The sequence below is a fragment of the Limanda limanda genome, chromosome 6, assembly GCF_963576545.1.
Source record: "Limanda limanda chromosome 6, fLimLim1.1, whole genome shotgun sequence".
In the NCBI taxonomy this organism is placed as follows: Eukaryota; Metazoa; Chordata; class Actinopteri; order Pleuronectiformes; family Pleuronectidae; genus Limanda; species Limanda limanda.
In genome coordinates, this window is record NC_083641.1 from 7990045 (window position 1) to 8017443 (window position 27399).

At 40.6% G+C, this 27399-nt stretch overlaps 1 protein-coding gene across 2 annotated transcripts; it reads right to left on the reverse strand.

Moving 5' to 3' along the window:
* On the reverse strand, nucleotides 1–27279 carry brwd1 (bromodomain and WD repeat domain containing 1). Of its 2 annotated transcripts, none has more exons than XM_061072848.1 (44): nucleotides 27106–27279; nucleotides 26931–26989; nucleotides 26783–26812; nucleotides 26505–26564; nucleotides 24692–24842; nucleotides 24433–24531; nucleotides 23412–23572; nucleotides 22959–23180; nucleotides 22124–22224; nucleotides 20703–20773; nucleotides 19807–19907; nucleotides 19629–19669; nucleotides 19429–19530; nucleotides 17156–17309; nucleotides 16924–17058; nucleotides 16513–16641; nucleotides 16221–16369; nucleotides 14843–14919; nucleotides 14430–14675; nucleotides 14139–14322; nucleotides 13540–13630; nucleotides 12377–12499; nucleotides 12191–12261; nucleotides 11686–11911; nucleotides 11447–11563; nucleotides 10841–10948; nucleotides 10498–10622; nucleotides 10025–10107; nucleotides 9466–9577; nucleotides 8794–8855; nucleotides 8505–8660; nucleotides 8269–8389; nucleotides 7996–8121; nucleotides 6542–6608; nucleotides 6083–6133; nucleotides 5860–5985; nucleotides 5617–5769; nucleotides 5335–5495; nucleotides 4656–4828; nucleotides 4240–4356; nucleotides 3928–4116; nucleotides 3561–3839; nucleotides 2721–2867; nucleotides 1–2618 (listed from the first exon to the last, which is right to left on the reverse strand). In XM_061072848.1, the coding sequence occupies exons 1-44, from the start codon at nucleotides 27140–27142 to the stop codon at nucleotides 1165–1167; spliced, it is 6747 nt and encodes a 2248-aa protein (XP_060928831.1). In that variant the 5' UTR covers nucleotides 27143–27279; the 3' UTR covers nucleotides 1–1164. The 2 variants fall into 2 exon arrangements, with proteins under 2 accessions (XP_060928831.1, XP_060928830.1); XM_061072847.1 differs by having other exon boundaries at nucleotides 8505–8681.
* Nucleotides 27280–27399: the final 120 nt, after the last annotated feature.

The window sequence follows — 27399 nt, forward strand, 5'->3', positions numbered from 1 at the left end:
CACCTTGAAATGATGTCTTTATTAACAGGAGGAATAACTCAGTTCATTGCACTCCACAACCACATTGCATTAATAGTTTTCCTGTGAAATTGGTTTATTAAAGGTGTAGTACGAAAAATATTAAGCAAAAATGTCAAAGCAACTATTTAGAAACGTCCCCATAAACAAAACTAAACCAAGTGACTGGCAAAAATGTTTTAAGACAACTCTGAAAAAGAATTTAATACTGAAAATAGGTAACACAGGACAATAAAAAGTCTTCCCAACATGAGAAATCACAGTATTTTGCAGTAAGTACTTTTGGTTACTTGTACTTGGCAAAACGTACCAATTTGTGACATGGCAAGACAATGCAGTTAAATGTAAAAAAAAAAAAAAAAAATATATCAAATTTAAATAAAGGTTTTGCTACTGATTGAGCTACCCTTTCAGACAATGTCAATCTCAATCACATATTTACACCTATTCACTAGAACAAAACACGAAACTAATGAAAAAAAAGAAATGTATGGGGGAAGAACATATTAGTTCATTTGGCTCATATAAAAAAAAAAATACGGTCAAGCATTAAGTGTTTGTGGAGTTACAAAGGAGTGCTGTAGTAATAAGTCTGAACTTGATTTTGTTTTTGTCCCAGTGAGTGTGCTTCGACATCTGCCGACGTGGAATCGTTTCTTTACCTTACGCTAGCTCGAAAAAACAACTGCATGTCTGAGACTACAGTAAACTTAGTTGACCCCTGAGTTTCTAATGCAAAACTAGTGTATGAAATACCTCATTACAGTGTATCTTAGTGCAAGCCAGCAATATGCTTGATTAAACAGAGGTATATTAGATAGCACCCAAGCTGACAAAGATTCCCCAGAATGGTAACTCTGCTGGCCAAAATCACAACAAGCAGTTTGAGAGGTGGCATTCAGCTCTGCATCCTTGTGAAAACCAGCAGATCAAATGCTCGAATTTGTATTACATCTATAAACATGTTTTTTTTTTTTTCATAGAAAATATAAATATCCCTGAATGAAACAGATTCACAGCATTTTCTCTCTAGGACTCCAGTGCTACTACCATAACATGGCCATCAAGTGTCTTTAAGGTCTCCATTTAATGTCCTTTCTCTGTCTCTCCTCCTCTACAGCCCGTTGTTTCCAGCCATTTCGTCCTTCATTCGCTGTCGTGATAATTTACCGTCCGCTTCCCCCGGTTACGTGTGTTTACACGCCTTTTCTGCTGCCTTTTGCTGTATGACCCATCGCTGTACTCCTCCTCTTCCTCCTCCTCTGAGGCAGCCTGTGGCCGGCGCTGCCTCAGCTGGCGGCTGGCACTCCTCCCGTCGATCCCAGATCGTCTGTCACTTCTCCTCTTTGGACTGCTGTGGGACCCTGAGCTGACAGCTGATTTTTCAGAGGCAGAAGACGACTTGCTTTCTGATCCGGAACTGTCGTTACTGCTGTAGCTTTTTTTGTTTGTTTGTTTTGGCTGCCTAATTTTCTTCCCCTTTTTTGAGGAGCTGATATCCTCCTCCTCGCCGGAATCAGATTCAGAAGAGGTGTCCTCCTCGTTGCTGTTGCCATCCCCTTTGTTGGATTCCCTTTTGGGATGCTTTGAGGAGCCTGACCTGCTATTTTTATTGTTCTTGGACACTGGCTCTTTCTTTCCCTTTTCCTCCCGATTTTCTTCGGAGTCTGAAGTGTAAATACGTTTTCTCTTGGAAGACAGTTGATTCCTGGTTTCACTGGGAGATGTTCTCTTTGACTCTCTCGTATTGTACCTGTCTTCCCTCAAAGCTCCAGCGGTTTTGTTGCCGTTCCTCTGTTTACTCGGGCTTGCAGAAGCAGAATCTTCCTCGGAAAGAGAGTTGTCACTGATGTATTTCTTTTTTGGCCGGACTCTGAGATTCCGCCGTCGATTTGACGTGCTATCTGAATTATCTGACTCCTCTTCTGATGAGCCGGTGGAGCGTTTCCTCCTCGACTTCCTCTTGGGTTTGTATTCCTGCTCAGAACTCTCTGAGGCCGAGATGTCACCATGAGGCCGTTTAGATTTGCCCTGGTTTTGTGCCAATCTGTTTGTCTTTGTTTCAACCTCAGATTCCTCACTGGAGTGATTGCTTTCTTCGAAGCTTACTTCATATTTTTTCAGTTTTTTCTTGCGTGGGTTGGATTTCTTTGGAGAATTACTGAGTTCGTCTGATTCTGGACCATTCAGTTTATTAGTTGAGGCAGAATTTTGCTTATCTTGGCTTTTTGATGGTATAAGTTTGCTCTTTTTCCTAGAGTCCTTGTGGATTGCTTCCTCCACATTTCTTCCATTTTGGTGCGGATGTTTCTGCAAACTGTGTTTTTTGTCTTCTTCACCTGAGCTTACAGGAGGTTTGTGTCGCGTGGTCCTGTGGTCAGTGTCCTCGGCCTCCTCCTCTTCCTCCTCCTCCTCACTTGTAATTCTCTTTTTCCTGGCTGGAGTAGCTGCTGTGCTTCTTGAAGGTCTCGGAGAAACCACTGTCTCTTCCTCATTCTCCTCAGCTTCTCCAGAACTCTCCTCTGCAGTCTCCTCCTGCTCAGAGTTACTGTCAGATTTGTGATGTTTTGCACTGTGTCCGTTCATCTGGGACAAAGTATCTGCAGAAAAATTTGAAAACATTCCAATGGATTAGAGAGACTTTGACATGAAGTCGCAACTCAATATCAAAATGTAAACATGACATGAGGATATTTTCTCACCATTTCCCTTTGCTTTGGCAGCTTGTCTCTGTTTGTTGGATCTCGCGTTGCCGTTCTGCTGATTCTGGGAGGAGGACGAAGCTTCGCTCTCATTTCCATCCTCCTCATCCTTCGTTTCACGACCTGATTCTTTTATATTCCGAGAAGCTGTAAAGCAGAATGAGAGCAGAACTGAGCAAATTTGTATCCTGTTGACTGCTTTAAATATAAAAATGGCCATGGAATGTATATATTTTCAAGATCTGAGAACACGCAAAGGAGTAAACCTAATGCAGACATTTCATGCGTGCACAGAAGCAGTGTGAGCATGAGGAGAAGAGCTGAAGCTGGAGTACAGGGAATCTGTCCAAGCAAACTTAGCACAAGCAGGGGCTATTTTGAAGACAGGCGCCGCTGACAAAGGAGCCACCAAAGCAAGTCATGTTTTAAAAAGTCTTATTCTCAGCTACTGAGAAACGTTACTGGTTTTCAAGTATAAAACTGTTTTTACAACCATAATACATGAATAGAATTTGATAAAATGTAAACGTAACATTAAGCTAAATAAACAAAAAGTCCTTCAAAAATAAAATGCCACATTTCATGTTCTACTATTGCATATACAGTATATATATATATACATTCATACATAAATATTTTACATGTACAACCAATTTTGAAAAGGAGATAAAGAGAACCCAAAAGACTTATGAGGAATTGTGGAGGTGGGAGGATTACAAAATCGGAAGATGAAAGTGCTCTCAAACTGAAAGACCCCACTCTTAAATAAAGATAAAAAACCCAAATGAAATAATTTCAGTGTCTATTTTAACACGTATTTTAAAAAGTACATTTGCTTACCCCGTGTTGACAGCTTTCCATCTGAATCTGAGCTGCTCTGGATCACTGCGGGGCGTTTGCCGGCCCGGGATGTAGGGCGGAGGCGGCTGCTGCTCCTTCTTGGCTTCTCCTCGTCTTCGTCATCCTCCTCTGATGCTTCAAGGAGTTTCATCTTATTCACAGCTGCCCTTGCCGTCTTTCTCTTGAGTGACCTGCGGACTGAGATTTCCTTGTCCTGGTGGTGACGTTTCTCCCTGCGAGACGACCTGCTGCTGTGACCATTCATCTCAGCTCTGTCCTCTGAAAACAAGCCATGAAGATGCATGTGAAATGTGTAGCTGTGACTTACATGGCTTTCGGTTCACAAGTGTCTATCTTAAGCATTTACCTGTCCGTTTCCTGTCCGCAGCAGCACTGTTTCTGGTCAGACGTGTACTCCTGCTGTTTTTACTCCTGCTGGGGTAGCGATTACCTGAAGACTGGGAGGACACTTCTCCATCCTCACTCTTCTCAACTTCACTGTCAAAGTCCTCTTCTTCATCGTCCTCTTCCTCCTCTTCACTGTCACTCTTGGCAACTGGAACAACATCGTATTAACATCTGGGTTAATCACTTAAATACACAAATTTCATATGTTGCATTATAATCTCCTTGGGTTTTCTCTGAATCTAATTTGATTTCAACTGGAGAAACTTCTGACCTTTTTTCCTCTGTTTGGCACATTTGCTCCTCGTAACTCTTGCTTTATGTCTGCGTTGGTGGTGCCTTGAGGAATCAGGATGTTTTTCATCTTGCTCGCTCAGCTCACTGTCAGACTCTGAAGTGGAAAAACATTGGATCACGTCACGATTGCGCAAATGAGCTATCAGACTTGTCACTCAGTTTGGGGACAGAAAGAATTCATGAGAAGATTCAACAGCGCATCTCCATAGCTTAAATTTCGTGAGACTGTATGTATTTCCACTATACAACTTGTCACAAACTAAATGTGGTAGTGAGGTGGATCTGGGTATAACTGACCACTTAGGATCAGGTTCTTGTCATCTGAAAAAACTAACATGGCACAGAATCTTGTTCTATAATTTAAGTGCATGTATAACACAGTCTCATTTGTACCTGGTGATGATGAAGCAGCTTTGGAGGCGGAGTCGTCTTCTGAGGAGCTGTGACCTAAGCTACTGCGTCGACTCCTCCTGGCTCGCTCAGAAACAGACACTTTGGCTGAGGTAGATTTGGTCACTGACGTCATCTCGACTTTTACCTGAGTTTTGACTGCACCCTTCTTTTGACTTGAGAAAAGAAACATTTATTTATTTAATTTTAATCGGGCAGTGTCATGGAAAATAAATAAGCATTAAAGCCTGACTGGTTTGACACAGACTGTATATAAAGATGACAATATGGTAGCACTGGGCTGCAAGGTAGGCAGGTGGCACACGTACCAAACTAAAAAGTCAAAGGACATGTCAAATAATTTTGTCTCAAAGATGTTTCTGTCATTTGAAGTAGTTCTTATTAAGATGTTTGTTCGAGTGTTCATTTTTGCAGATGGACAAACTGTCATTACGTCGCAGGCTCTGGCTCCAAATCATGTCAAAAAAGATGGCGGTACCAGTATCCACGATATTTTGGCTTCAAGAAGCCAAACGGGAGAAAGTGGATCTATCTTTACATACAGTATGTGGTCTTACTAGATTTCTACCTACAATGTTCAGAGTAGATAGTAGATATTATTTACACAGAACAACTCATTTGTTAGGCAGATACATTGAGCAAAGGCACAACTCAAACAGACCTTGTTGTGGTGGAGGACTGATCCTGTTGCTGCATCTTCTTACGGAATCTTTGACTGCGGCGGAGCCTATCACTGCTCTTCACAGCAGTTTTGTACTCAGATATGACTGTCCTGATTTTCTCCTCGAAGAAGGCAGAGAGCCGCAGGGTCATACTGTAAATCTACGGCAGAAAATGTATTGAAGAGATGGAGACCAACTTAAATATAAACTGTCACATTTGACACTAAAAGAAGATTTGCAGCAGAAGATTACTTGATGACAAGCTTTAATTACTGCCCTACCTTGGAGCGTTTATTGGGTGTGTAGGCTTTAGCATTAGCAAATATTAGCCGGGTGTCTTTGCAAAGCTCGATAGGATTTTCATAGTGGTCTTCTTCGAGGGTCCTTTTTACAGAGCCAAGGTCCATTGGTGTGTCAATAATATCATGGTAGTCCTGCACACACAAAACACGATTTAGACTTAAAACAAACACTAAATGTTAACTCTGTCAATAGCATGACTGCAGTGTTTTGTGTTAACTCACTGGATAGTTATTAGGATCCACAGACTTCCTGAATGGTTCTGAGTCCTCACACTGGAATATGTAGTTGACAAGACTCTTGCACTGTTCCTTCCAGGCATCTCTGTCTGGCACCACCTCTACAGAGCGCTGTCAGCAAATAAGAGAGGAGATCGTCAAAAAAAAGAAATAAAAAATGTACATCTCTAGAATGTTTATATGTACAGTATTCAGTATTTCCTTTTACCTGATGCAGCCGGTGTCCAGCTGAGGTTCCTGGTGCTTCTGTATCCTCATCCTGTGGACATTAACCAAACGTCAGATACCTGAATCTGAACACTGACGTGCTAATTTTATTTTCTACTGGTGAGCAGATGTTGATAAACTATCTAAAAATGACAAACCATTAGAACATGCAGTTCCTATTATTAACGGACAATCAAAGTCTTCTTAATCATCACTTCCAGATCTCTCATCTGTGTTTCAAGTAAAATCAACCAAATCACAACAGACTTAAAATAGACAAGACAGATTTAATATATTAAAACAAAGCACATCTCTGTGCACTTATACCTCTGTTTGCTTGTCAAACTAATATCTAGCTATTTGACTAGTTCAGGAATTTTACCAATATGTGACATAAAGCAGATCAAAATATAAGGAGTCATGCATGTAATATTATCGTTGTTTAATTCTGTTGATTTACCTCTTCATCCTCATCCATCTCTTCAACAGCATTATAAATCTCCATGATATCTGTGCAGCTGGGATCACTGCCAAATGAAGAAAGGTTTTTAGAAATTATATACTGTGTATCATCACATAGTTTTCTTTTAAAGTTGTTGACATGCATCAATGTTTCCCCTTAATATTTTTTTGAGGAGTTGTATTTTTTAGTATTCAGATACATTTAGGTTTGAGCAATTGGTAATATATCTAGCTGTCTGGCCTCTGTATTGGGAGTTTCTCCATTTTTAGGTGCAATAATGCTTAGGGTTCTCATTTATTACCGTTGCCTATAACCTATTGATCTGTGATCTTTGTGCTGAACTGAGTCCAGTATCACACAGATTGACAGACAGAACCGAACCATCCCACCACAAACAAGCATATAATGATAATTCTGTTAAATTCTATAGATTGAGGACATCACAGTCGTCTCTGAATTTAATAATCCTGCAGTTTTGGTTGACTAAAATACAAACAGACAATACAAGTACCCTCAAATTCTACCTTTGAATGGGATCTTTTGTAAATTTTGTAACACATTGTATTATCCACAGCTGCAGCAGCAGAGTATCAGTGTATTTTCTTTATAAGTGACATCACTGCTGTCCCATACAATCGCTCTTCACCTCCACTTCACTAACAAACACCTCAATGTCAGAGTCAGAAAGTTTCACTTCCTCTTCTAATCGCTTGATGCCGTGACTCTGTCCTGACTCACCCTGGAAGCCCATTGGTCAGCAGGATAATTTAATAGTCATGACGTGCTTTGCATTGATCATTTATGGTTGAAAGTGGGCGTGTGGAGGACAGACTTGGAGGCAGATCCACGTACTTTTCCAGGTGGACTGTGATTTATAAAGTGAACATTGCGTTCAGGTTTTATAAATCAGGATTTTCTTTTGCGTATGACATTTCCGGCTTTTGCGCGCACTTACACTTTTAGTATGAATCCCACACACTGTTTTAGAAATGAGCCCCCTCAGGAGAGTGATGAGTAAAATCCAATTTTACAGAATTTATAATAACTATAGTAGTAGAGCTTTATTGTCCAACAAGGCTGGAAAATTGCCTTCAGCTCACTAGTATGACATACAATCAGATAAACAGAAGAAAGGAAAATACCTTAAAATTTGATTAAAATGCTCTTTGCACATGTACCAGATGCAAGTAATTATTGATTTCAGAATGAATAGATAGCTAAATTTTTTGCATTAAATGAAAACTAATATTTTCTGAGTGGCAGGAGCTCTTGTTCTCACTGGCATGGTGGCCCACCAGGCAGGTAAAGTTGTAGTAGAACCACTGTACATGCTCATATATTTTCATACACATTATCGATTCTGATTATTGATCATTTTAATTATAATGTAATACATTTTTTAAGTTAGTTTTTTTTTCAAAATAACACCAGCTAAGAGAAGAAGAACTTACTTGACAAATTTCTGCAGAACATTTGTGATGATTTTTGCAGAGTGGGCAATCTTGCTCCTTGGCTCATTGAAAGTGCGGGCGTTATGTGCAATATACCTGGCATCCCAAATTAACGCTGAGAGGCGTCTGTGGATGGATGTGAATAAATATACTTAGCACAAAATATATGCAAAGACAACACAAGGACAGATCAAGAGTACAAATAATTCCATGAATTCACTCTGACCAGCTTTGCATTAACAGATATGCAGAAGAAGGTCTGGAGGGACTGACCTGTAGAATCTGTGCAAGAGTCGCAATTTGATGGTTCCCAGATCAGTAGGATAGGCGATCACAGTGCAGTAGGTGGGATACTGAACCAGGTCCACGGGACCAGAGAAAGGAGCTGCGATCTCTGTAACAGACACACAATGCAGCTGGGAAGAAATTCTTAAAATAAACCCATAGGTGGGCAATTGACAGAAAGGAGACTGAGTGTCAATTGCCTGAGTGTCTGTATGTATACAAACCAATGGTGATGAGCTGGTCGATGGCTGCCATGATGCGTTCACACTCGTTGGTCCTGCTCCTCTCCCCCCACTCCCCTGGCAGAGGCTTGTACATCAGCTCGCTCATCTCATCTGCAGTGACAGGGATACCACCTCCTTCAGTCTCTGGCTGCTCGGCTGCACGGGAGGGACAGACCTCTTCAATATACAGTAAAACATCGTTATGTCTTATAAAGACTGCATAAGACATAATAATGACTGTACGTCTGTATGTGGTGGATGTGACTGTAAGTACAGTGGTTTTAATTACCATTATCTGGAATGGGTTCCACATCCCAGGGACTCAGTTTCTCATTTTCCCCATTGTCCCAGCTGGGAGGGAACACAAAAATTTGTGTAAGACAGTTTTTCATGACAGCTATCAAATCTAATCACAGTTTCAGTACTTCAATAGCAAAGGCCCGGTCACCATTAGTACCACCTTTTTAAAAACGGTATTCTTTTAAATCTCGTAAACATTATTTACAATCTTTGACAAGATGTTTTTTTCATAAAAAAAGGAAAATACTATTCAAAATGTCACAAATATGACATTCTGTACACAGTATAAAAACTCCTGGTTCAATGTGAATGTCAACGATTAACACTGTAATGCATGTTAGTGACCACTGGGTGGCATTTAGAGTCGTCATAATCAATTGGCTATAGACTGTGAAAACACTTAAGATTGACAAATTAAAATCTAACATCAAATATGTTTTCTGACATAATAAATGTTTCGTTTGGCTTCGTATTTACTTTGTTCTGTCATAGCTGCAGTCTCAAGAGGCAGATCAAACAAAACTCTGTTTCTATCTTCAGAAGGCCTGTAATGTCTTAGAGCTTTGTTTTAAATAGGGACAAAATTGACCATCTCATTGTGTTAGAAACTAGCTTGTACCCCCAGATACCCTGTCCTGACAACGCATGTGTGGTTTCCCACCTGACTTTGAAACACTGGAAGAGACTGTCAGGATATTCAGGCTGGTACGGCTCCTGACAAACGATGGTCCCAAACCACCAGGCATCGTCTATTACTGAACGAAACCTGTCGCCTGCAACAGAGAGAATAAACATAATTGGAAAGTTTCATGAAAATGTTTTCAAGTTCTGACTCAGAAACAAAATTACTAGAGACAGACAGACGGATGTGTTGATCACTTTATCTCTCTACATTATATGCCGGGGTGATAAAAACTGAAAATCCTCACAATAGAATAAGGCTGTCCCCCACAGAAGTACGTTTTATTATACTGACATAAAGGAAATAATTTCACTCTAGAGAGCATCTTTTTATGTGTACATAAATGGAGGATAATGCTTAACATAAAAACAAAACGTCAGCCATTAGGCATCTCTAAATAAAAAGATTAACACAGACCTAGTTTGATTATATCTTAAAGCAGCTGGAGATTATGGTAGTTGTTAACTTCACCACCGCTGCCCATGGAAATCTACCTGATACAATTCAATAACATCTCTAACAAGGTGCATAAACTTACGTGGTTGCCAGTTTCGACGCAGCGCCTCGTCATAACTTTGCCTCAAAACCAGGAAATCTATAACATCTGGCATGTCGTGGTACCTGTTGAAGAAATCAGTCATTTTAATGGGCAAGTGCCAACATCCTTTGTCTTTGTGAAACTGACGCTCAATCATGAAGAGTAATAAGAAACCATTTTACAAAAGAACAGTATTGAACAGAAATGAAGCCAGCATTTCAGCACAAAAAACATATTTTGGATGTAGAGAGCTTATTATCTTCATCATAAGAGCAACTAAACCCACAAATGTGGCCAATTTAAATATAGAATAACACATACCTAATTTTTTACAAGTGATATTTGTGAATGTACATTGAGCACATTCAAGACACAAAAAAATTCCCATTTCATGTGTTTAAAAGGAATAAGACACACATTTGAATGTGTTAATATGTAACGTGTGTGGCAGTTAATGAAACTGAGCTGCTTACTTGACAGAAAACGACTTGTCTGTGATTTTGCCAGTGCCGTTGTCGATGAGAGTCAGCTTCAGGCAGCAAAGTGTTGGAGGGCAGACTTCATATTTGATCCCTGTAATCTTTACAAACTCTTGGTCCTAGAAAACATACAGAAGGGTTTCCACTAATTTCCTAGGCTACCACACAATTAAGTATGCAGTCTCTCTTACATGAGGTTTATGGGAGGAATATGTCACAATGCATAGACTACAAAAGACGTTGTAGATTATGTTCAACATTTTAAAAATTGAAAGGATTTTTCAAAACTCTTCTACCAGTAATGTTTGACTTTTCTTCTAATTTGCTCTCATCTTACCCGCAGCTCCATTTTTTTCCAGGGCTGTTTGTCTAAGTTGATGGGGTACAGTTCACTCCTATTCACTGCTTCAACATATGCTTCATGTCCCTGCCGAAAGTAGATCACCTGAAAGACACCAAAAGAATCAGATCTTGCAACTGAAACACTGGATGATGATGATGATGATAAATGTTTTTACTCTGTATTTTTTTTACAAGATAATGATGATGCTCTGCTACTATCACCAGAGGAACTTCCAAAAGTATTTAGACTGCATCTATATGTTGGCTTTATATATTTAAGAGCAACCAAATAATAATATTGTTTCTCAATTCTGCTGACAGTTTATATCACCTGTAAGACATTTACAAAAAACATTTCCTTCCATTTCCTTTATTGTAAATTCCTTGGGTTGAGTGATTTTTTTTCTCCATTTCTTTATTGTGCCAATGAAATGATTTTTAGTCTCACGAGAAAAGTTAACATTTGATCTCGTTTTCATAAGGAGCATGATTACTTATATTTCAAGGTTTAGTTAAACTGGAAAAGTAATAATTTATTTTTGAGAAGAAGTTATCTAAGGGATTGAAATAAATATTATCCTATCCTAATATTAGCATATACCTCATCGCCCATTTGGGGAACAAATGGAGACTTCCTGGGAAAGACATCAGTGATCCATGGTGAAGGTCTGAACTCATTGGACACTTCTCTGTTGATGGATGGTCTGGCCTTCAGATGCTGATTGGAGCACAGAGATGGAAAATATGAAACCGTTGATTAATTGTTATACAGTATTTCTTCAATGAGATAATCTACAGCACAGTGACATGTCAGGATCTCACAAGTGTCTGACAACTCACCCGCGGTGCCTTGTTCTTTGATTTCTTGGACTTCTCCTTGATTTTCTTCTCAGGCTTCTCCTCCTCATCACTCTGTTGCTTCTCCTCCTCTTCCTCGTTCTCTTCCTCCTCCTCTTCAGAGGTACTGAGTCTGCGCTGCACTCGTTTCCGTGACGACAAGGGGGTGGAGGGCTGCAGATTTATACCGGCATCTGCCGTCCAGTCCGAGTACTCACTGGACGTGTGGCTATCCAATCAAAAGCAGTTATGATTAACATTTACATTTTAAACACAGATGAAAACAGGCTGGGGAAAAAACATGTTTAACTAACTTGTTTAAACTTATTTAGGGTACCAGATTCATGGAGGTGACACAAAGCAGTAGAAAAAACTTTTCACATCAAAATGATAACCAACTCAGTTATTGTGATGGGAAAACCTGTATTCTGGTATACTAAACAAGTTTACAAAAATGCTTAGAATTACTTCTAAATACTTTGAGATCCATGTTTTGACAACTATATACCTTGAGCTGTCACTGTTCCATTCCTCCTCATCATTAGAGGACTCCAGATCACTCCCATCCAAATCATTGTCCTGAACACATTCAAAACAAATTGCTTAACAATTGAATAAAGGCCAATAGAGAAGACCTCATATACTTGTAAATTGCATTTTCCCTAAAAACAAAGTAGAGTTGAAGATGTGGCACCTCAGAGTGAAGGTCTGAGCCTGGGGTTTCCTCTCCCTCTTCACATGAAAACTCAATGTAGTCCCTCGAGTCACTGCGGCCGTGGGCTCGCTTTGTAGTGCCGGCCTCCTCGTCTGAATCATCCTGATAAGACAGCGCAAAATGTTCGTACTGAATGAGTTGTGAACTGGAAAAAAACTTGAAATCTTTGAAGAAGAACTAATACAGAGGACAATAAATAAACCACATATACACAGCCTCTCTCAACATCTGTTGAATGCATAAGTATTCACCCCCCCCCCTGAGTCATACTTGGTAGAACACCCTTTTGCTGCAATTACAGCTGCAAGTCTTTTGGGGTATGTCTCTGCCAGCTTTGCACATCTAGAGATGGAAATGTTTGTCCATTCTTCTTGGCAAAAAAAGCTGAAGCTCAGATTGGCTGGAGACCTTCTGTGAACAGCAATTTTTAAGTATTGCCATAGATTCTCCATTGGATTTAAGTCAGGGCTTTGACTGGGCCATTTTAAGACATTAATATGGTTTGATTTAAACCGTTCCATTTGAGCTCGGCTGTATGTTTAGGGTCATTGTCCTGCTGGAAGATGAACCTCCGCCCCAGTCTCAAGTCATTTGCAGACTGCATCAGACTTTCATCAAGGATTGCCCTGTATTTGGCTCCATCCAACCATCCCTCAATTCTGACCAGTTTCCCTGTACCTGCTGAAGAGAAGCATCCCAACAGCATGATGCTACCACCATCATGTTTCACTGTTTTACCTATTTACTAATTATGTGACTTGCAAATGTGACTTGTGAAGGCAATTGGTTGCAATATTTTCCCCCACTTTCAAATGATGGACTATTTTGTGTTGTTCCATTACATAAAATCACAATCAAATACATTTGAATCTGTGGTTATACCATGACAAAATGTAGAAAAGTCCAAGGGGGGTGAATAGTTATGCAAGGCAATCTATAGACAGACGGATAGACAGACGGACGGATGGATGGACAGACAGATCATTTAACTATCCAACACAGAGGATGTAATATTGTTAAATGCAAGTTACACATGGGTTGAAGTCCAGCACATATTGTCCAATGAAATTTCATAGAGTTAGGGTCACAAATCTTTAAAAAAATGAAGACTTCCTTCACAAGTAAAAGAACAAGGAACCTACTCGACAGCTGCTGTAGATAATTCGCCTCTTCTTTGCATTGTACAGAGCCACTTCCTCATCTCCTTTGGCTGTTCGGATGTCCTCTTGGCACCTGAAAGACAATTTTCACAATGTTTCAGATTAAAGAGAGCAGGCCCTAGACTGAGAGAATTATGAATGCTATATAAAATTTAATTGGAAACTACATTCTGAAGCATTTGAGCCACAGGCATCAGACAGCTTTGTTTTCTGGTGTTCACACTATGTCATGTACAATTTAAAAATAATAATAGGGGATCTTTAGTCTGTTGATGTCAACCAGGCTAAGTTCACTTTCTTTTTCCTGAATTATTTATATGTGTAATAAAACAAGGCCTTATGAAAATAATATCTTCACCGAACTCATTCAAATTATCCTTCTGAAATCATTTTTTTGTTTTTGTTTCCGACAAAGTATCAGAAAGACAAACAAAATGAAATCATAACCTCCTTTGAAGATGGGATAGTGATTTTTCTACTGCGTAAGCAGTATCCCCTTGGAAATAAAATTGTATGAGTCATATACTTCATAGTCAAATTTATGGCTGGTAAAAAAAAAGATAATACTGCAGGTGTAATACCTGTAGCTGCTGGTTGCCAGTTCAGGCACCACCACCCTGCGTCTCCAGGCCTGCAGGTCCCTCTCAGTGGCTATCTGGCTGCGTGGGGCATTCTGGTGCATCTGCCGGACGCCTTCCACCTGTCCGCTGCGGCGCAGACCCACATTTGGGGGCGACTGCACATCTGCTCGATCATTTACAGACACTGAAATTGGAAAAAATAAAAAAATAAACCCATTAACGATAAGTGGACTCACCACATCAACACATCATCGGAAACAATTCAATCCATCTCTGGTGCTGTATTGATACCTCTGCGTGGCGTGCTTGGTGCTATTGTGAAGGCTGCACCCTGTGCCTCAGCTTGCCCCTCCGGTCCTGCTCCAGCAGGCAGCACTGCCTCTGTCCCAGCCTGGGACTGCCGGTCCGGATGCCCCCTGATCTGTTCCTCCCTGAGCTGTCGGATGGCTTCGTCCAGAAGGCTGCTACGTCTTATCGTAACGGCCTCGTGTTCTGCCGTCTGCTGGCTGATCACCTGCTCCACCACCTCGCCATCGCCTGAAGAGAGCGAAAGGAGGAGAGCGAGATAATGAGTGGGTGGTAGAGGACTAGTAAAGGAGATTAAATCTAGTCTGGCTGATAAAGCAGTGAAAGTGGACTGGATTTATGCATAAAATGTACCGTCTTGCTTAAAATTTTGAAATTAAGTCAAAAGAAGGCCTTACTGGTGGCTACATATCCCAGCTGAGGAACAAGGTGTTCAGAAGCGATGTTCTCCCGCCCTGGAACGAGACGCTGATACCTGATGTAATACAATAAATGAAAACATTGATCAGTTTGAGATAGGGCTGCTCGATTATGGAAAAAATCATAATCACGATTATTTTGGACAATATTGAAATCACGATTATTCAAACGATTAATTTTGAGTTTGAAAACATGATGCATTTATTCACTATTTCTCTCCAAACAAAACACTTTATAACTGAGAATCGCGACAGGAAACACTCTGAAAAATTACTTTAAACAATATAAATTACATATTTTATATTATATAAATGATAAAATATGCATCCCATACTTTCCCATATACATTTCCCAGATTTTTTGATTATTAAATGTTATTAAAAACCCTCTTAGGGTCTTATTTATAATTTTTGCAATTTCTGTTAAAAGCTCAACGTACGAGTATAAATATACAGAAAGAAAGGCAGTTATGCAACTTTATCTATACAATATTCACATTAATATAAATGTATTCTTATTTACAGCATCTGCATGCATAATATTTAGCTTCTCAATTCAACAATATGTACACCTGCTATTGCAGCACAACATTTTTTTGCATAAGCTTTGCCTAGACCTGGCTATATAAATTACTATTTCCTTGCATAAAAGTAGTCCTGTGTAATTATATAAATACCAGTACTATAGTACAGTATAGAACAGTATAAAGCCGTGCATCTTCCGCTCCTGCAAATATTTCACAATAAAGGCCTTTTTCTTTAAAACTAAACAATTGATTCAGGCAACAGAAACCGTGAAAATGTTTCAACCAATTACGTTTGTGATATAAATTCTACAGATAAACATTAAAACTCAGGTGAAAGATCATTTCTCAGTTATTCTGCTGTGAACCACAGTATTTACCTGTTAGATTAGTCACAAATGTACGTATTTCCAACACTTCCTTAACCCCCTTTCAAAGTAAAAGCACTCCAACGTTCACTTCCTGAATCCATTAATTTGGTCTAATGCGGCTTTGATTGTTATCGCAAGTGCTGAAGATGCACGTCTTCATGCCGTAATGTCCTGACATTTAGTTAAGTACATAATTCGACTTGTATTCATGGAAATGCAATAGAATTACCAGCAGCCCTGCCAACCGCAGTGGACACGCTACAAGTGTAAACAACATACAACTGACACAAAGCTGTGCAGTGCAACTGCAGCCAGTGAGTCCAGAGTTGGGATCGACAGTGAAGACTGTCGAGATCGAGCAGTCGGCCACCACTGGTCGAGTGTGAAAAACCTGCACGGCCTAATCTTTCAAGGGATGGCGACTGTATTGCTGCTCTATAATTGAAAGAGGACCATGTCTACCTTGGAGGATGAGGGTTTCCATCCACATCCACCAGGAAAGGAGGGGGCATGAGATGGGGAGCCTGCTGAGTCTGTTCATCCAGCACGAAGCCGTTGGCATCTCGGATCAGTGGTCTATAGTCTGTGTGGAAGAACACCTGGTCTGGAAGCTGTGATGAGACCAGGAGAGAGGATGGATAAGACACCATCCTGCTTTAGATGTATTAACACGCACGCACGCTGGCTTTTACCTGGCAGTATGGATGAATCATTTGTATAAACATTTAAAGTACATTTTCCGATTAATTCTTGCCTTCTCATATGGCTTGGAGCTGCCGAAGCCAAAGATGAGCAGATGGCCATGAGAGTCTGTGCAGGCAAAGCGTTGGCCATCGGGAGTGAATTTGCAGTCGAACACAGCTCCATGACCTTGGCCTTCAATCTGGATGAGAAACACACGTACAGAAACTCATTAAAAACGGAGGCAAATTCTATGCAAAAAGGAGTTTTTCCACAGGAGCTCAAATAAATTTGTAGGTATTTGTAGGTTAAAGAATGGTTCCTATGGTGTGTCCATGAAAAAATATTTTTACCTGAAGGATCACAAAGTACAATTTTCTAAAATCTGTTTCCACTTCCTCTCAGTCTTGCTCATTGATGCATTTGTCATGTTGAGTATTGCTGTGTGTCTCCAATCTGAATCGAGTGATAAGCGTCAGTGTACCATGTTGAAGTAGTGCTGTGTGTTTGTCCCTCGAAGCAGATTCCATATAAAGACATTCCCATCGTGTCCAGCAGATAGGATGATCCTGGGGTCAAAAGGATGCGGTTCCAGCACAAAAACCTCAGCCTCATGGCCCTGAAAACACACTTCAAGTTAGTCTCTGGTTTGCTTAGGTTAATTCCACTACACTCAGAATGTTATTAAGAGAAACACAAAAATTGTGCACAATTACTTTGAGGATATGTAGCAGCTGTCCTGTGTAGGAGTTCCACACTTTGAGGAGATGGTTGTTAACAGCTGTGATCACTGTATTGTCATGGCGATCCCACGCTACCATGGTGACTTTAGGTTTGAAGTAGCTTTCCTCTTCAGTCATTGCTTCAGCACTGTGAGAAAAACAAAAATCCAGTTGGAAAAAACACATATTACAAGTATACATCACCTACTGCATTATCCTGCGTCTTTGTGTTTTCTCTACCCGTTAACCGAAGGTAACGAACTGGTTCATTTCTGCTTGAAAAAAAAGGAAGGAAGAGCAGCATGCTTCCTATTTAATGGAATCAAGTTCTATGAGTGACTTCCTCAGCTATATAACAAATAACTAAACCTGTGTGATGCTGATGATTTTCTTTTCTTTGAAACAGAATACCTTTTATATTGGACAAAACTGAATTTAACACTTGAAAATGTACTGAAAAATGTTGAGAAAACATAAGGCTGGAAAAAGTGTTTTTGCTATTAAAGCCATTATCAGACATGACCTCCAGAGAACTGGGTCTGGACTTTCTCTGCAGTTTGTCTTTCACACATGACGCGTTCACAAAAGCAACAAATGATTCGATGTGGGGAGGTGCGGCAGGCAGAGGCAGAATATAACATATTGATTCTGCTATCCCCTTTCTTTGTTTACTGCACATCAACACCGACCTCGCTCTTATCACCGCAAAATCTTTGGACATCTTTGACGCAAGTAATACAGCTTTTTCTCGATTGATATTTGTATTTTTTTGTCTGTTTTTTTTTTTTTTTATTTCTTCATCTGTCCCATGTTAGAAGTGGCATCGAGCAACTCCTCCAGAGTGCATTACTCCCCATGTAAGCAAAATACTCTGTTCCTCTGTTGTTTTCTTATCATCACACTAAGAACAGATTTTTATAAAAACCTGCTGAAGTAATTCATGTTCCTGGATAAACAGGGCGTTGCTTCTTCTGCAACAATGAAGTTAAAACACTGCGTTACATCTTTAGTCTGCAGGAAGAACTTCTGTCTGCAGGAGTGAGTGTGCCTGTGTGTGTCTGCTCTTCTCTGTTACTCTTCAAACACAAACTGATAATCACTAGTATTCATTTATTAATCGATGATGTGGGACTCCAGATTATTGTCACTTTAACCCCGATGTCCTGATTGTGTGCGTTTATTGTTGAAGTGTAAAGTGAGGGCAGGTCAGAGGGGCAGTGAGGAAGAAACAGACTCCTACAGAGACCCCTACAGAGACTCCGACACAGGACGACCAGACCTGTGAGGAGCATCTGTCTGTTCTGAAGCAGCGCTGGTTATAATTATGCAGCGGTGTGACATTGCCAAAAAAATGAACATAGCGAAAAAATATGAATCGATTATGTTCAGACACTGCATCGATGAAGAGTCGTAAACGCAATGCATCTAAGAATCGAGAGATTTCAACACCTCTAAACTCTGGAAATGCTCACTCGGACATTTGTTATCACACATACTATGGAGTTCAGTGCATGATTCAAAGCAGCTTTAATGTAATTTGTTAAAGGTAGTGAGAATGCACTCCCACTCATGCGTCGCCTTTCAGACAGACAGAGAGACAAGATCAGGGTGGTAAAAAAATGTCCTTGTATTAAAAAAAAAAAAAGACTCCACTTGCACTATATTCAAATTTCAGTGATGTACTACATTGGCTCAGATATATATATAGTGACAGTGAAATAAGCCCTGAATGTTTTTAGTAGTTCCATGTTTGACAGAGTGATTGAGCATTGCTGTCGGATGGTTAACAGGGAGAACAAACTTGGGCCAACTCGCAGGTTAATATTGAAAACAAAAATCTCTTCCTTTTTATTCAAACAAAATTGTTATTTATTTTTTACAATATCCTTGGTTTCCAGTATCAAAAATCAGGATATTGTCCTTGTAAGTGACTGCTTTACGGACAGGGGAGAGAGCTATGATTTATACAAGCTGTCAACTGAATAAATAAAAACACTTGGGCAAATGGATTCCACTGCTGACATCAGCACTGGTTCACCTGGCTACACTCCGTCAACTCTGTGAGGCGGCCTCGACAGCCAATGGTTTCACCTTATAAAATATACTTTCAGATACTTTATACAGCATCTGAGAATCTTCTTCTTCAACAATCTGTTGCTCTTTCTTTGTATTTTCCCATCTCATTAAGCAATTACTGCACACACACAACAGAGGCTTTTGCACCAAGATGAGATCAATTTCAACATTGCTTTAAAGTTTTTCCTTACCCAGGAAGAGTGGCCGACATGTTGAGCAAGAGGCACCTCCACTGCTGCCGCTGATGGAGCTTCCAGATCCGTGCTGTTCCATCACGACTTCCACTCACAAACCTGGGCCAGGACAGTGACATCAACTGTTACATTCAATTCGCTATTAACATCTATGATAAATGAAGAAAGCAGTTTAATATACAGTCAGGTTACCTTACCTTTCACCTGAGTGACAAAACTGGATGCTATCAACTTTGTCCTGCACAGAGACGACAGAAATATGGAGAACGATCATTATACTTGTGTTACTGCTGATCTGACACAAAGAATTTACATGAATATGTTCTGTTGGTGCCATGTAAAGCATCAGAAATGTGAACATCGATCGGATCTTACTGTGTGCTCATGGAGCTCTGATATCTTTTCTGGACTCCCGCTTCCCAAGTAGTATATTCTGATGACATCATCTGTACTTCCTGTTGCTAAGAATATTCCACCTGAGAAAAAAAGATGTAAGTTTAAGCCAAATATTCAAAAGTTAACCTGTGCGTCTATATAATTATATGCTACCTAAATGATAATAATGAGAACTAGGCAATACTCAATCCGATACATTTTTGGGTCCTGACTGTCTCCAGATTTGCCCACTACACATTATCAATGCAGCCGGAGATTCTGCTGTCAGACATGTGCACAACAACACAACTCTCCAGAGAATTCATGTGAGGTGTGGTGCAGCAGGCAGGAAGCAGGAGGTAATGTATACATTCTACAGCAGAGATCACATGGTTATGTTTACAGCGGTGTCACCAAAAGTGCTCTCAATGTCTTTGTCTGTGCTGCCGCATATGGTCCTGCTGTTTCATCCTGAGATATTTGTATTTCATTTTAATTTTTTAGTCTGTCGTGCTACAAACGTAATCAACATATCCACTCACTTGCAGTGAACTAATATTAACTTTAATTAATTCTCAAAATTCATTGAAGAAGTCCCTCATATACAATGAAGTCAAGTGACAGGACACAAAATCCAGATAAACACATATAGTGAATACATAAATTCTCCAGAAAATATCTTGCTGTTTTCTCACACAAGCTCACTCTGACATTATCCTGAGTTTTTACTTGGGGCCTTGAAGGAGAGACTAGGACATTTGCATTCTCACATACAGCCCCTCCAGAAAATGTCAAGAGATTATCTGGAGTTCAGTGCATGTGTGAAAGCTGCTTAAGTAGCATTTATACAGGTTGGGTTAACACAACGCAACAGACAATATGAAATTAGAAATTACCTGGACTGAATGAGGAGCAAACTGTCTGAACTCCTGGCCTTGGACGCTCAATAAATTTGTGAGGCCGATCACTTCAAGGAGAGCAGAGAAAAAGAAACAATGTGACAGCTGTGAATGCAGTCAGGTCAGACGTCAGGTTGAGCGTCTCATCAGATAAAACTCATTCACATACTTTGAGGTGAACAGAAGTCATTATACCCATGTAGTCCAAGTCTCACTAATTTAGTTTTGTATACTTTTACCTGGTTACGTACTGTACAAGTAAGGTTTTCTACTTAGTTTAATAAGACAGAGCAGCCCCTGTTCATGCACCTACATTAAAAAAGGTACCATATTAGTCATACAGCTGCAGTGTTGGAGCAGAGAAAAAACTGTCAACCCAGTTTGGCTTGTCTCCCAGTGTTTGCAGTGGGCCTGAAGCTGTTTGCAACTGGGAAAGCTTCCATTTTTACGTGGCTGGATACAGCAGGTCAGCAACTAACTTTTCTAAGCAGACACTGCAGGGGCCACACTTTCAAATACATTTTTTTTTCAGGCTTGTTGTTGACAAGCTTTAAAAAAAAAGTTTGTTATAATCAGTGGGATATCAAAATAATAACAAGAGACTGAGGCCTAACCAGAAAATCCTGTCAGAATTCTGTCTAGGAGGCAGTTCGCTCAGGAGTCATGATTAATTAAGAATATAGCCCTCATTGACAAGACTTTAACTGGTTATAATACCATCATGGAGCACCCTGATTGGTGGAATGAGTTTTTCCCTGTGCTAGCCTGAAGGTCTAACACAAGCTACATTCCATTCATAAAAGACTGGAATTTTCTGTCAACTTCATCCATCAGGCGACTGCTACTCAGTGCACAACAAGTTCTACAGGCAGAGCCTCAAAATATTGAAGCTTGGAGATCTCATCATATTGTTTTGGTTTCCCACGTGTTTTCTTAAGTTTGTTGATACTCGTCCATGCGCCTCCTCAGAACAAGCCATTTAGTGTCTTTAAAAGTAATTTTCAAACACTCATCTGGATTGAGGAGCAAACATTCAATGTGAAGAGTTAAAGAATGAACTTTCCACTTGTTCAAGCAGTCAATGTTGACTAGCAGCTGTGCTACTCGTCTTCTTTCTGGAGAAAAGCTAGAAAAACAATTTGACCTACTCCCCCAAATGATCATAGGGAAGCTCTGTGCACAGGTCTACAAAAATAATTTACCCATTTGAAAAAATTAAAAAAGACAAAATCCTTATGAGTCTCTTAAAATTATACTGTGGTCGCCACTAATAAGTCAATGTTTGGGAAGGGGAAAAAAGGCTACATATCCTAAATATCTTAACACAATTTGTGCAGAGTGGATAGGAAACTTATGAATGAATGAATATTTCTGAGAGAATAGATCTGAAGTGTAAACTGTTAACAAGCAGCACTCACCTGAAGTTAATGTTGTGGACGTCCCATTGCCAGAAGCAGACAGTAGCATCAGTTCCAGTGGACACCATGTAACGTTTTGAGCCCTTGGCAAACGGTGAAAACTGAAAAAACAAGACGTTCATGGTTTAGACATTTCTCAGACCAAATTATTATGAATTCATGCAGACATGCATATTAATTCTGTGTGAAGTTAAATAATGATACTATCCAAGTAAGTCCAAAAATTTGACCAATCACCTTGGGTAACACTTGGTAAACAGGTAAACTGGCGCAGGTTAACATTCCATGTGGAAAACCAAACAGGTTGAACACATTGAACAAACGGTTCAACAGCTATTACATAATATGTAGATAGCTTTTAAAAGAGATTAGCCAAAATGTCACCTGGAACTAAAAGACCTACAGAAAGTATCACCGTTTGTGTTGAAAAGTGTTCGATTCATGAGGTTAAACAAACTAGTCGAACTGTAAACAATGTACACAACTAACAAAATATTGACAGTTGCCCTAAGAGTCATAATATTTCTTATTGATATAATAATTTTTCTTTCTACATCCGCTTAGCACTAGATGATGAACATATACACTAAGTTAGCATTTCTTTTTTCTTCTAACTTCAGTGAAAATATATCTTGTAAGACCTAAGCATACTTAACTTTTGTGTTAAAAGGGTAGAGTACAATGAAGGTTCCTCACAGTAAAATTTGAGGCCATAATTTGAATACATGAACCTTGCATCAGAAAAAAGAAACAGCTCCCCTTTGTCGTTCATAACGCAGAACATCCTCTTATTTAAAAACACTCAACATTATTAGATGGATAGAGATTATTTTACCTGAAGGGAGGTAATGGATCCACTGTGCCCCTGCAGCACAGCCACAGGTGCACAGGTACGAAGGCACCACACACGGATGGTCTTGTCACAGCTTCCTGCAGCAATAAGTGTGTTTTCATAATTAACCGCCAAGTCTGTGATTTCTGCAGAGTGTCCTCGCAATGTTGAATGAAGCCTTCCATCAAACGAAGACCAAAGCTTCACCAAACAGTCGTCTGAGCCCTGATGACAAGAAAAAGGAAATTTGACTAAGATATATACTTAAGCATAGATCCAAATGGTTTAAAATATGTATAGTCACAGTTATTTGACAGTCAATTTCTTTTAATATGCTGTGTTAAATTAGGGCTTTAAAAAAGTTAAAAAAAATCGTCATTTAAATAAATTGCTGTGATGTTGAGTACGGGGTTTATTTTTGAGTGGGGGTAATGTGCCAAAAAAACTCCATCTTACTGTGAAGATCCTGAGACCCGTGCGATCAAATGCGATACAGTACACTGCAGACAGATGGCCCAGGATCCGCCTATGCAGTCGCATGTGCTCATAGTTGCTGACAGGATTGATGGAGCTGAAGCGCTGCGCTCCTGTCAGCTCTCTCCCTCGATGCACCTCCACTGTTGATGATAAGAAGCCAATCATTAGTAGAGAGATAAGAATACAGGACTACAGTGCAACTACTATCAGCAGAAATAGAATGGGATGATCTGGGCAGGAATGAAGGGGGCGTTATAATAACTGGATGAAAGGAAAAATGGAAATGTAACAAACATAAAGTAAATGCTTTGTTTCTTAAGAAACAATATGCCTCTCTCAATACAGCACAAAATCAATATTTGGTTTGTAGTGTAGTTCGTCTTTCTTAGTCACTTGCTTCATGTCTATTTTACAAAAAATAATTCTTGTCAGTTAATAAATTTGACAGTCATAGTACAAACCTCCATCCCAAATTTTTTGCCCACTATAAACAATAACTATATCCCCGCTCCTCTGAAGTGGGGTGCATCTGGTTTGTATCTGTTACTATGGGAAACCACAAAATATCAGAGAAACATGAAAACCCTGTTGTTTTTCGGCTTTTCCTTCTCACTGCCCCAAGCTGAATTTGTTTTCAGAGAGAACTGAGGCCCATTTGTGCACCATCCCTACATTCTAAAATGTAGCTTAGTTGATCAGCATTTTACGCAAATCTCTAATTAAATAATGACTTGTATTGTTGGCATTCAATCTGGCCAAGTCATAGTAGTGCACCACACATTTGTAAAATATAGCTTGGAAGCTGGAGAGTAATACACAGTGGGCACATTACCCAATTCTTCAATGTCTTGTCATCCCACAAGGCACATGCATGGTTGGTTAGTAGGGAGAAAGCTATCAAGCATTGCCAAGTAATATCATAGCAAGTACACGTGTCTGCATCGTCCATTTCATATATTTTATCACATAACAGAGGAATATGAAGCAGGACCAGACGTACCTAAGTGTGGAGGATTCTTGCAGTGCAAAGGCCTCTCTGGTGGTCTGCCCCGGTGAAGGGCTGCATATGATGAAGCTTTAAACCGCACGCGTTCGCAGTCTGAAAAACAAAACACAACGTTGATTCAGTTGATTTACAGCTGGATGTGGTGAATGGATTGTATCAGCTCTGGCAAATGCACACACAAATAAACTAATCAAAAAAAAATTTTGCAATAAATTTCTGCCTACAGAAATACTGAAAAACTTGAAGTGAATACCTTTTGGGGTCCTAAGCATCGACTGCTTTCCGGACCCCAGGAGAGAGTGTACACCTGGGACACATGATGGCACCTCTTTGTCGAGAATGGGTCCAATCTGCTCACATATCTGTAGCAAATGATCTGGTGCAATGTGTCTGTTGGCTGCAACCTTTCAGAGCAAACAGAGACAGAGCAGTGATGTGACACTGAACGCAGACGCCTGCTAAAATTAACTGATTGAATATGGATAATCAATTATTTAACCAAAATGCCAAACATCCTTCGTAAATACAAGTACCGGTATTTGCAGCTCTTCTTTGTTTTGAATGACTGTGAACTGACGATGTTTAGATTGTTGGTCAGACCAGATAAGCAATGCAAATTGGGCTCTCAGGCCATAACCATATTTTACTGTAGTGAGCAAACATTTTTAAACTGTTTGAAGTCTTATGCTGAATTTTATGTTTTTGATGCGATGTAAAGCTCATGTTGCAAGAATCCTCTTCAGTTTAGATTATTCTCATTTTAAGAATAACCAGAAACACATCGCGAAAAAAACATTCTTGTTCATTATAACATATCATTTAGCTGACGCTTTTATCCAAAGTGACTTCAAATAAGTGCATTCAACCATGAGGCTACAAACCCAGAACAGCAAGAATCAAGTAAGTATATTAACTTCAAAAAAAGCTTATATACAAAAAGCATTGTAGGAGCACAGTGAGGTGGTGTAAATCAAAACTGATCTACCACAGATTTGTTGAACGAGTGCAGTGCCTGTTCTAAAGCTGTCTGTTTGGTCCACAGAACCATGAAGCTGCACCACTGCTGCTGCACAAAGAGCTGTGCACCTGTTTATTCAAAGTTAGGTTAAGCTCGACTGAGAACTAAGAACCCCGAACTGGAGAATCAGCTCTCATTGCTGTTGTCGTTATTGTGAAGGTACTGTTGTAGTGACTGACAATGTCACTTACGTGATGAGTCTAAGCAAGACAAAGTTTATAAATACTGAACATTTATGAACAAAATGGTACCTAATTCCACACTGCCCGCCCTTCCTTGGGTCCTTAACAATAGACACGCCAGGTGTGAAACCATTTTTAAGGACAGTGCACCAACCACACCATGGCAATTTCCAATATATGCAAATATACGTGGCAATAAAAATAATTCTGATTCCGATGAGATATTTGGGATGTGCGTGCCACAGATTTCTGCAAATTATTAGAGGGACGTTTTAATGTTCATCAAGTGCTCATTCTCTGATCCTAAAGAAGATTTTCCAACAATCAAGATCAATACTCAAAAACAGTTCCATGATCAAAGTTTTTGTGGGAGCTTCAGTTCTGCACAGATACACGTCTGACAGTGCTTGTCTGATGTGCTCTTGTTCCTCGGGGGCGTGGCTTCTTATGCAAAACGCTCTCTTTCCACGGACCAATCGCAGCGCCGGTCACATGAACAACAACGCGGAGACAGCGCAGCTCGGCCTCTGATTGGCCAGACGAGCCGTCCCTGACGCGAGGGCAGCCAGAGCTACCCACCCGATCTGCAGCAGAGACACAGCTAAATCATATTAAACCCCGACCTCATGAACCTCTGTGTGAGCCCACATGTCAGCCCGGTGTGTCCCACCCGGACCCGGGGAGAAGGAGCCGGGACCCCCCTCCACCACCACAGCCTCGGACCCGAGCCGGTGGAGCCGCAGGAGGAAGAACAAAGAGCGTAAACAAGCACGGCTCGCATGCACACAGAGCCCCCCCCCCCCCCCCCCCCCCCAATCACAAGACAATAACAAGTGAATTAAACAAGAGATGACGTTTAATCTCACCACATCTTCATATGATCTTGCGTGCTCGTTTCCAAGCCAGTCCAGTCTCCCGGGCAGGAGCTGTGGGGGGGAACAAGTTAATGTTAATGTGTGTGTGTGTGAAACCAGAGGAAAGAGCAGCAGGTTCCTGTGGACCTGGTGAGAAACGCCGGGTGGTGTGAACGAGTGAGACGTCCGGATGTTTGGGAGAGTCAACGGGCAACTGGTCTGTCCCGGCCGGCTCGAAGGCTACGAGCAGCGGCTAGCAAGACCACCAGCAGCCCGGCGGGGATACACACCTGATGTTGCTCCAGCTCACTCGCCAGGACCTGCGGAGGACAAACACACACCACCGATCACCACACTGGCTTCTATTAACGAGCTCCATTATTAACTAGCTAGTCAAGTTAGGCGCACAGACAACACAGCCGAAGCACGCCAGCTCACCTCCGCCGCTCGCCGACATGGACCCGTTGTCAGGAAACGAGAGACCAGGTAGTAGAGCTCTGAAAGGAAACATGCAGGAAACATCCACCGTGAGAGAAATCCCGTCAGTAATAACACACGCCGTCCGTAGCGTAGTAAACGGAGCTACCAGGAGGGTTTACTTCTTGCGGCTTACCCGACTCAAGGAGCGAAGTGTTCCGATTTTTGGCCATTGAAACGGCCGTGATTGTTTGGAGAGGAGGAACAATATGTTATTCTTAACTTTGTGCCTACACTGAATTGGATATGTGTATTTAATTTCGGCTACGCGGCTCTGACCCCCCTCCACGGTTGCTCCCGCTCTCTATTCAGCCTGTTCGCAGTCGCCATTGGAAGGATGAGGCCTCCGCGAGTCGACTTACTTCCGCCACAGCGGAGGAACACAGGAAAAGGGGGGTGGGGAGGAGCGCCCTCCCCTCCCAACAAAAGA

Coding starts and splice junctions, on each gene's coding strand:
- brwd1 (XM_061072847.1), bottom strand. CDS start 27,142: ATGGCCAAAAATCGGAACACTTCGCTCCTTGAGTCGG. Junction 3,840..3,927: donor TGCGGACAGGAAACGGACAG/GTAAATGCTTAA, acceptor GCTTGTTTTCAG/AGGACAGAGCTGAGATGAAT. Junction 2,868..3,560: donor TGGAAAGCTGTCAACACGGG/GTAAGCAAATGT, acceptor TCTGCTTTACAG/CTTCTCGGAATATAAAAGAA.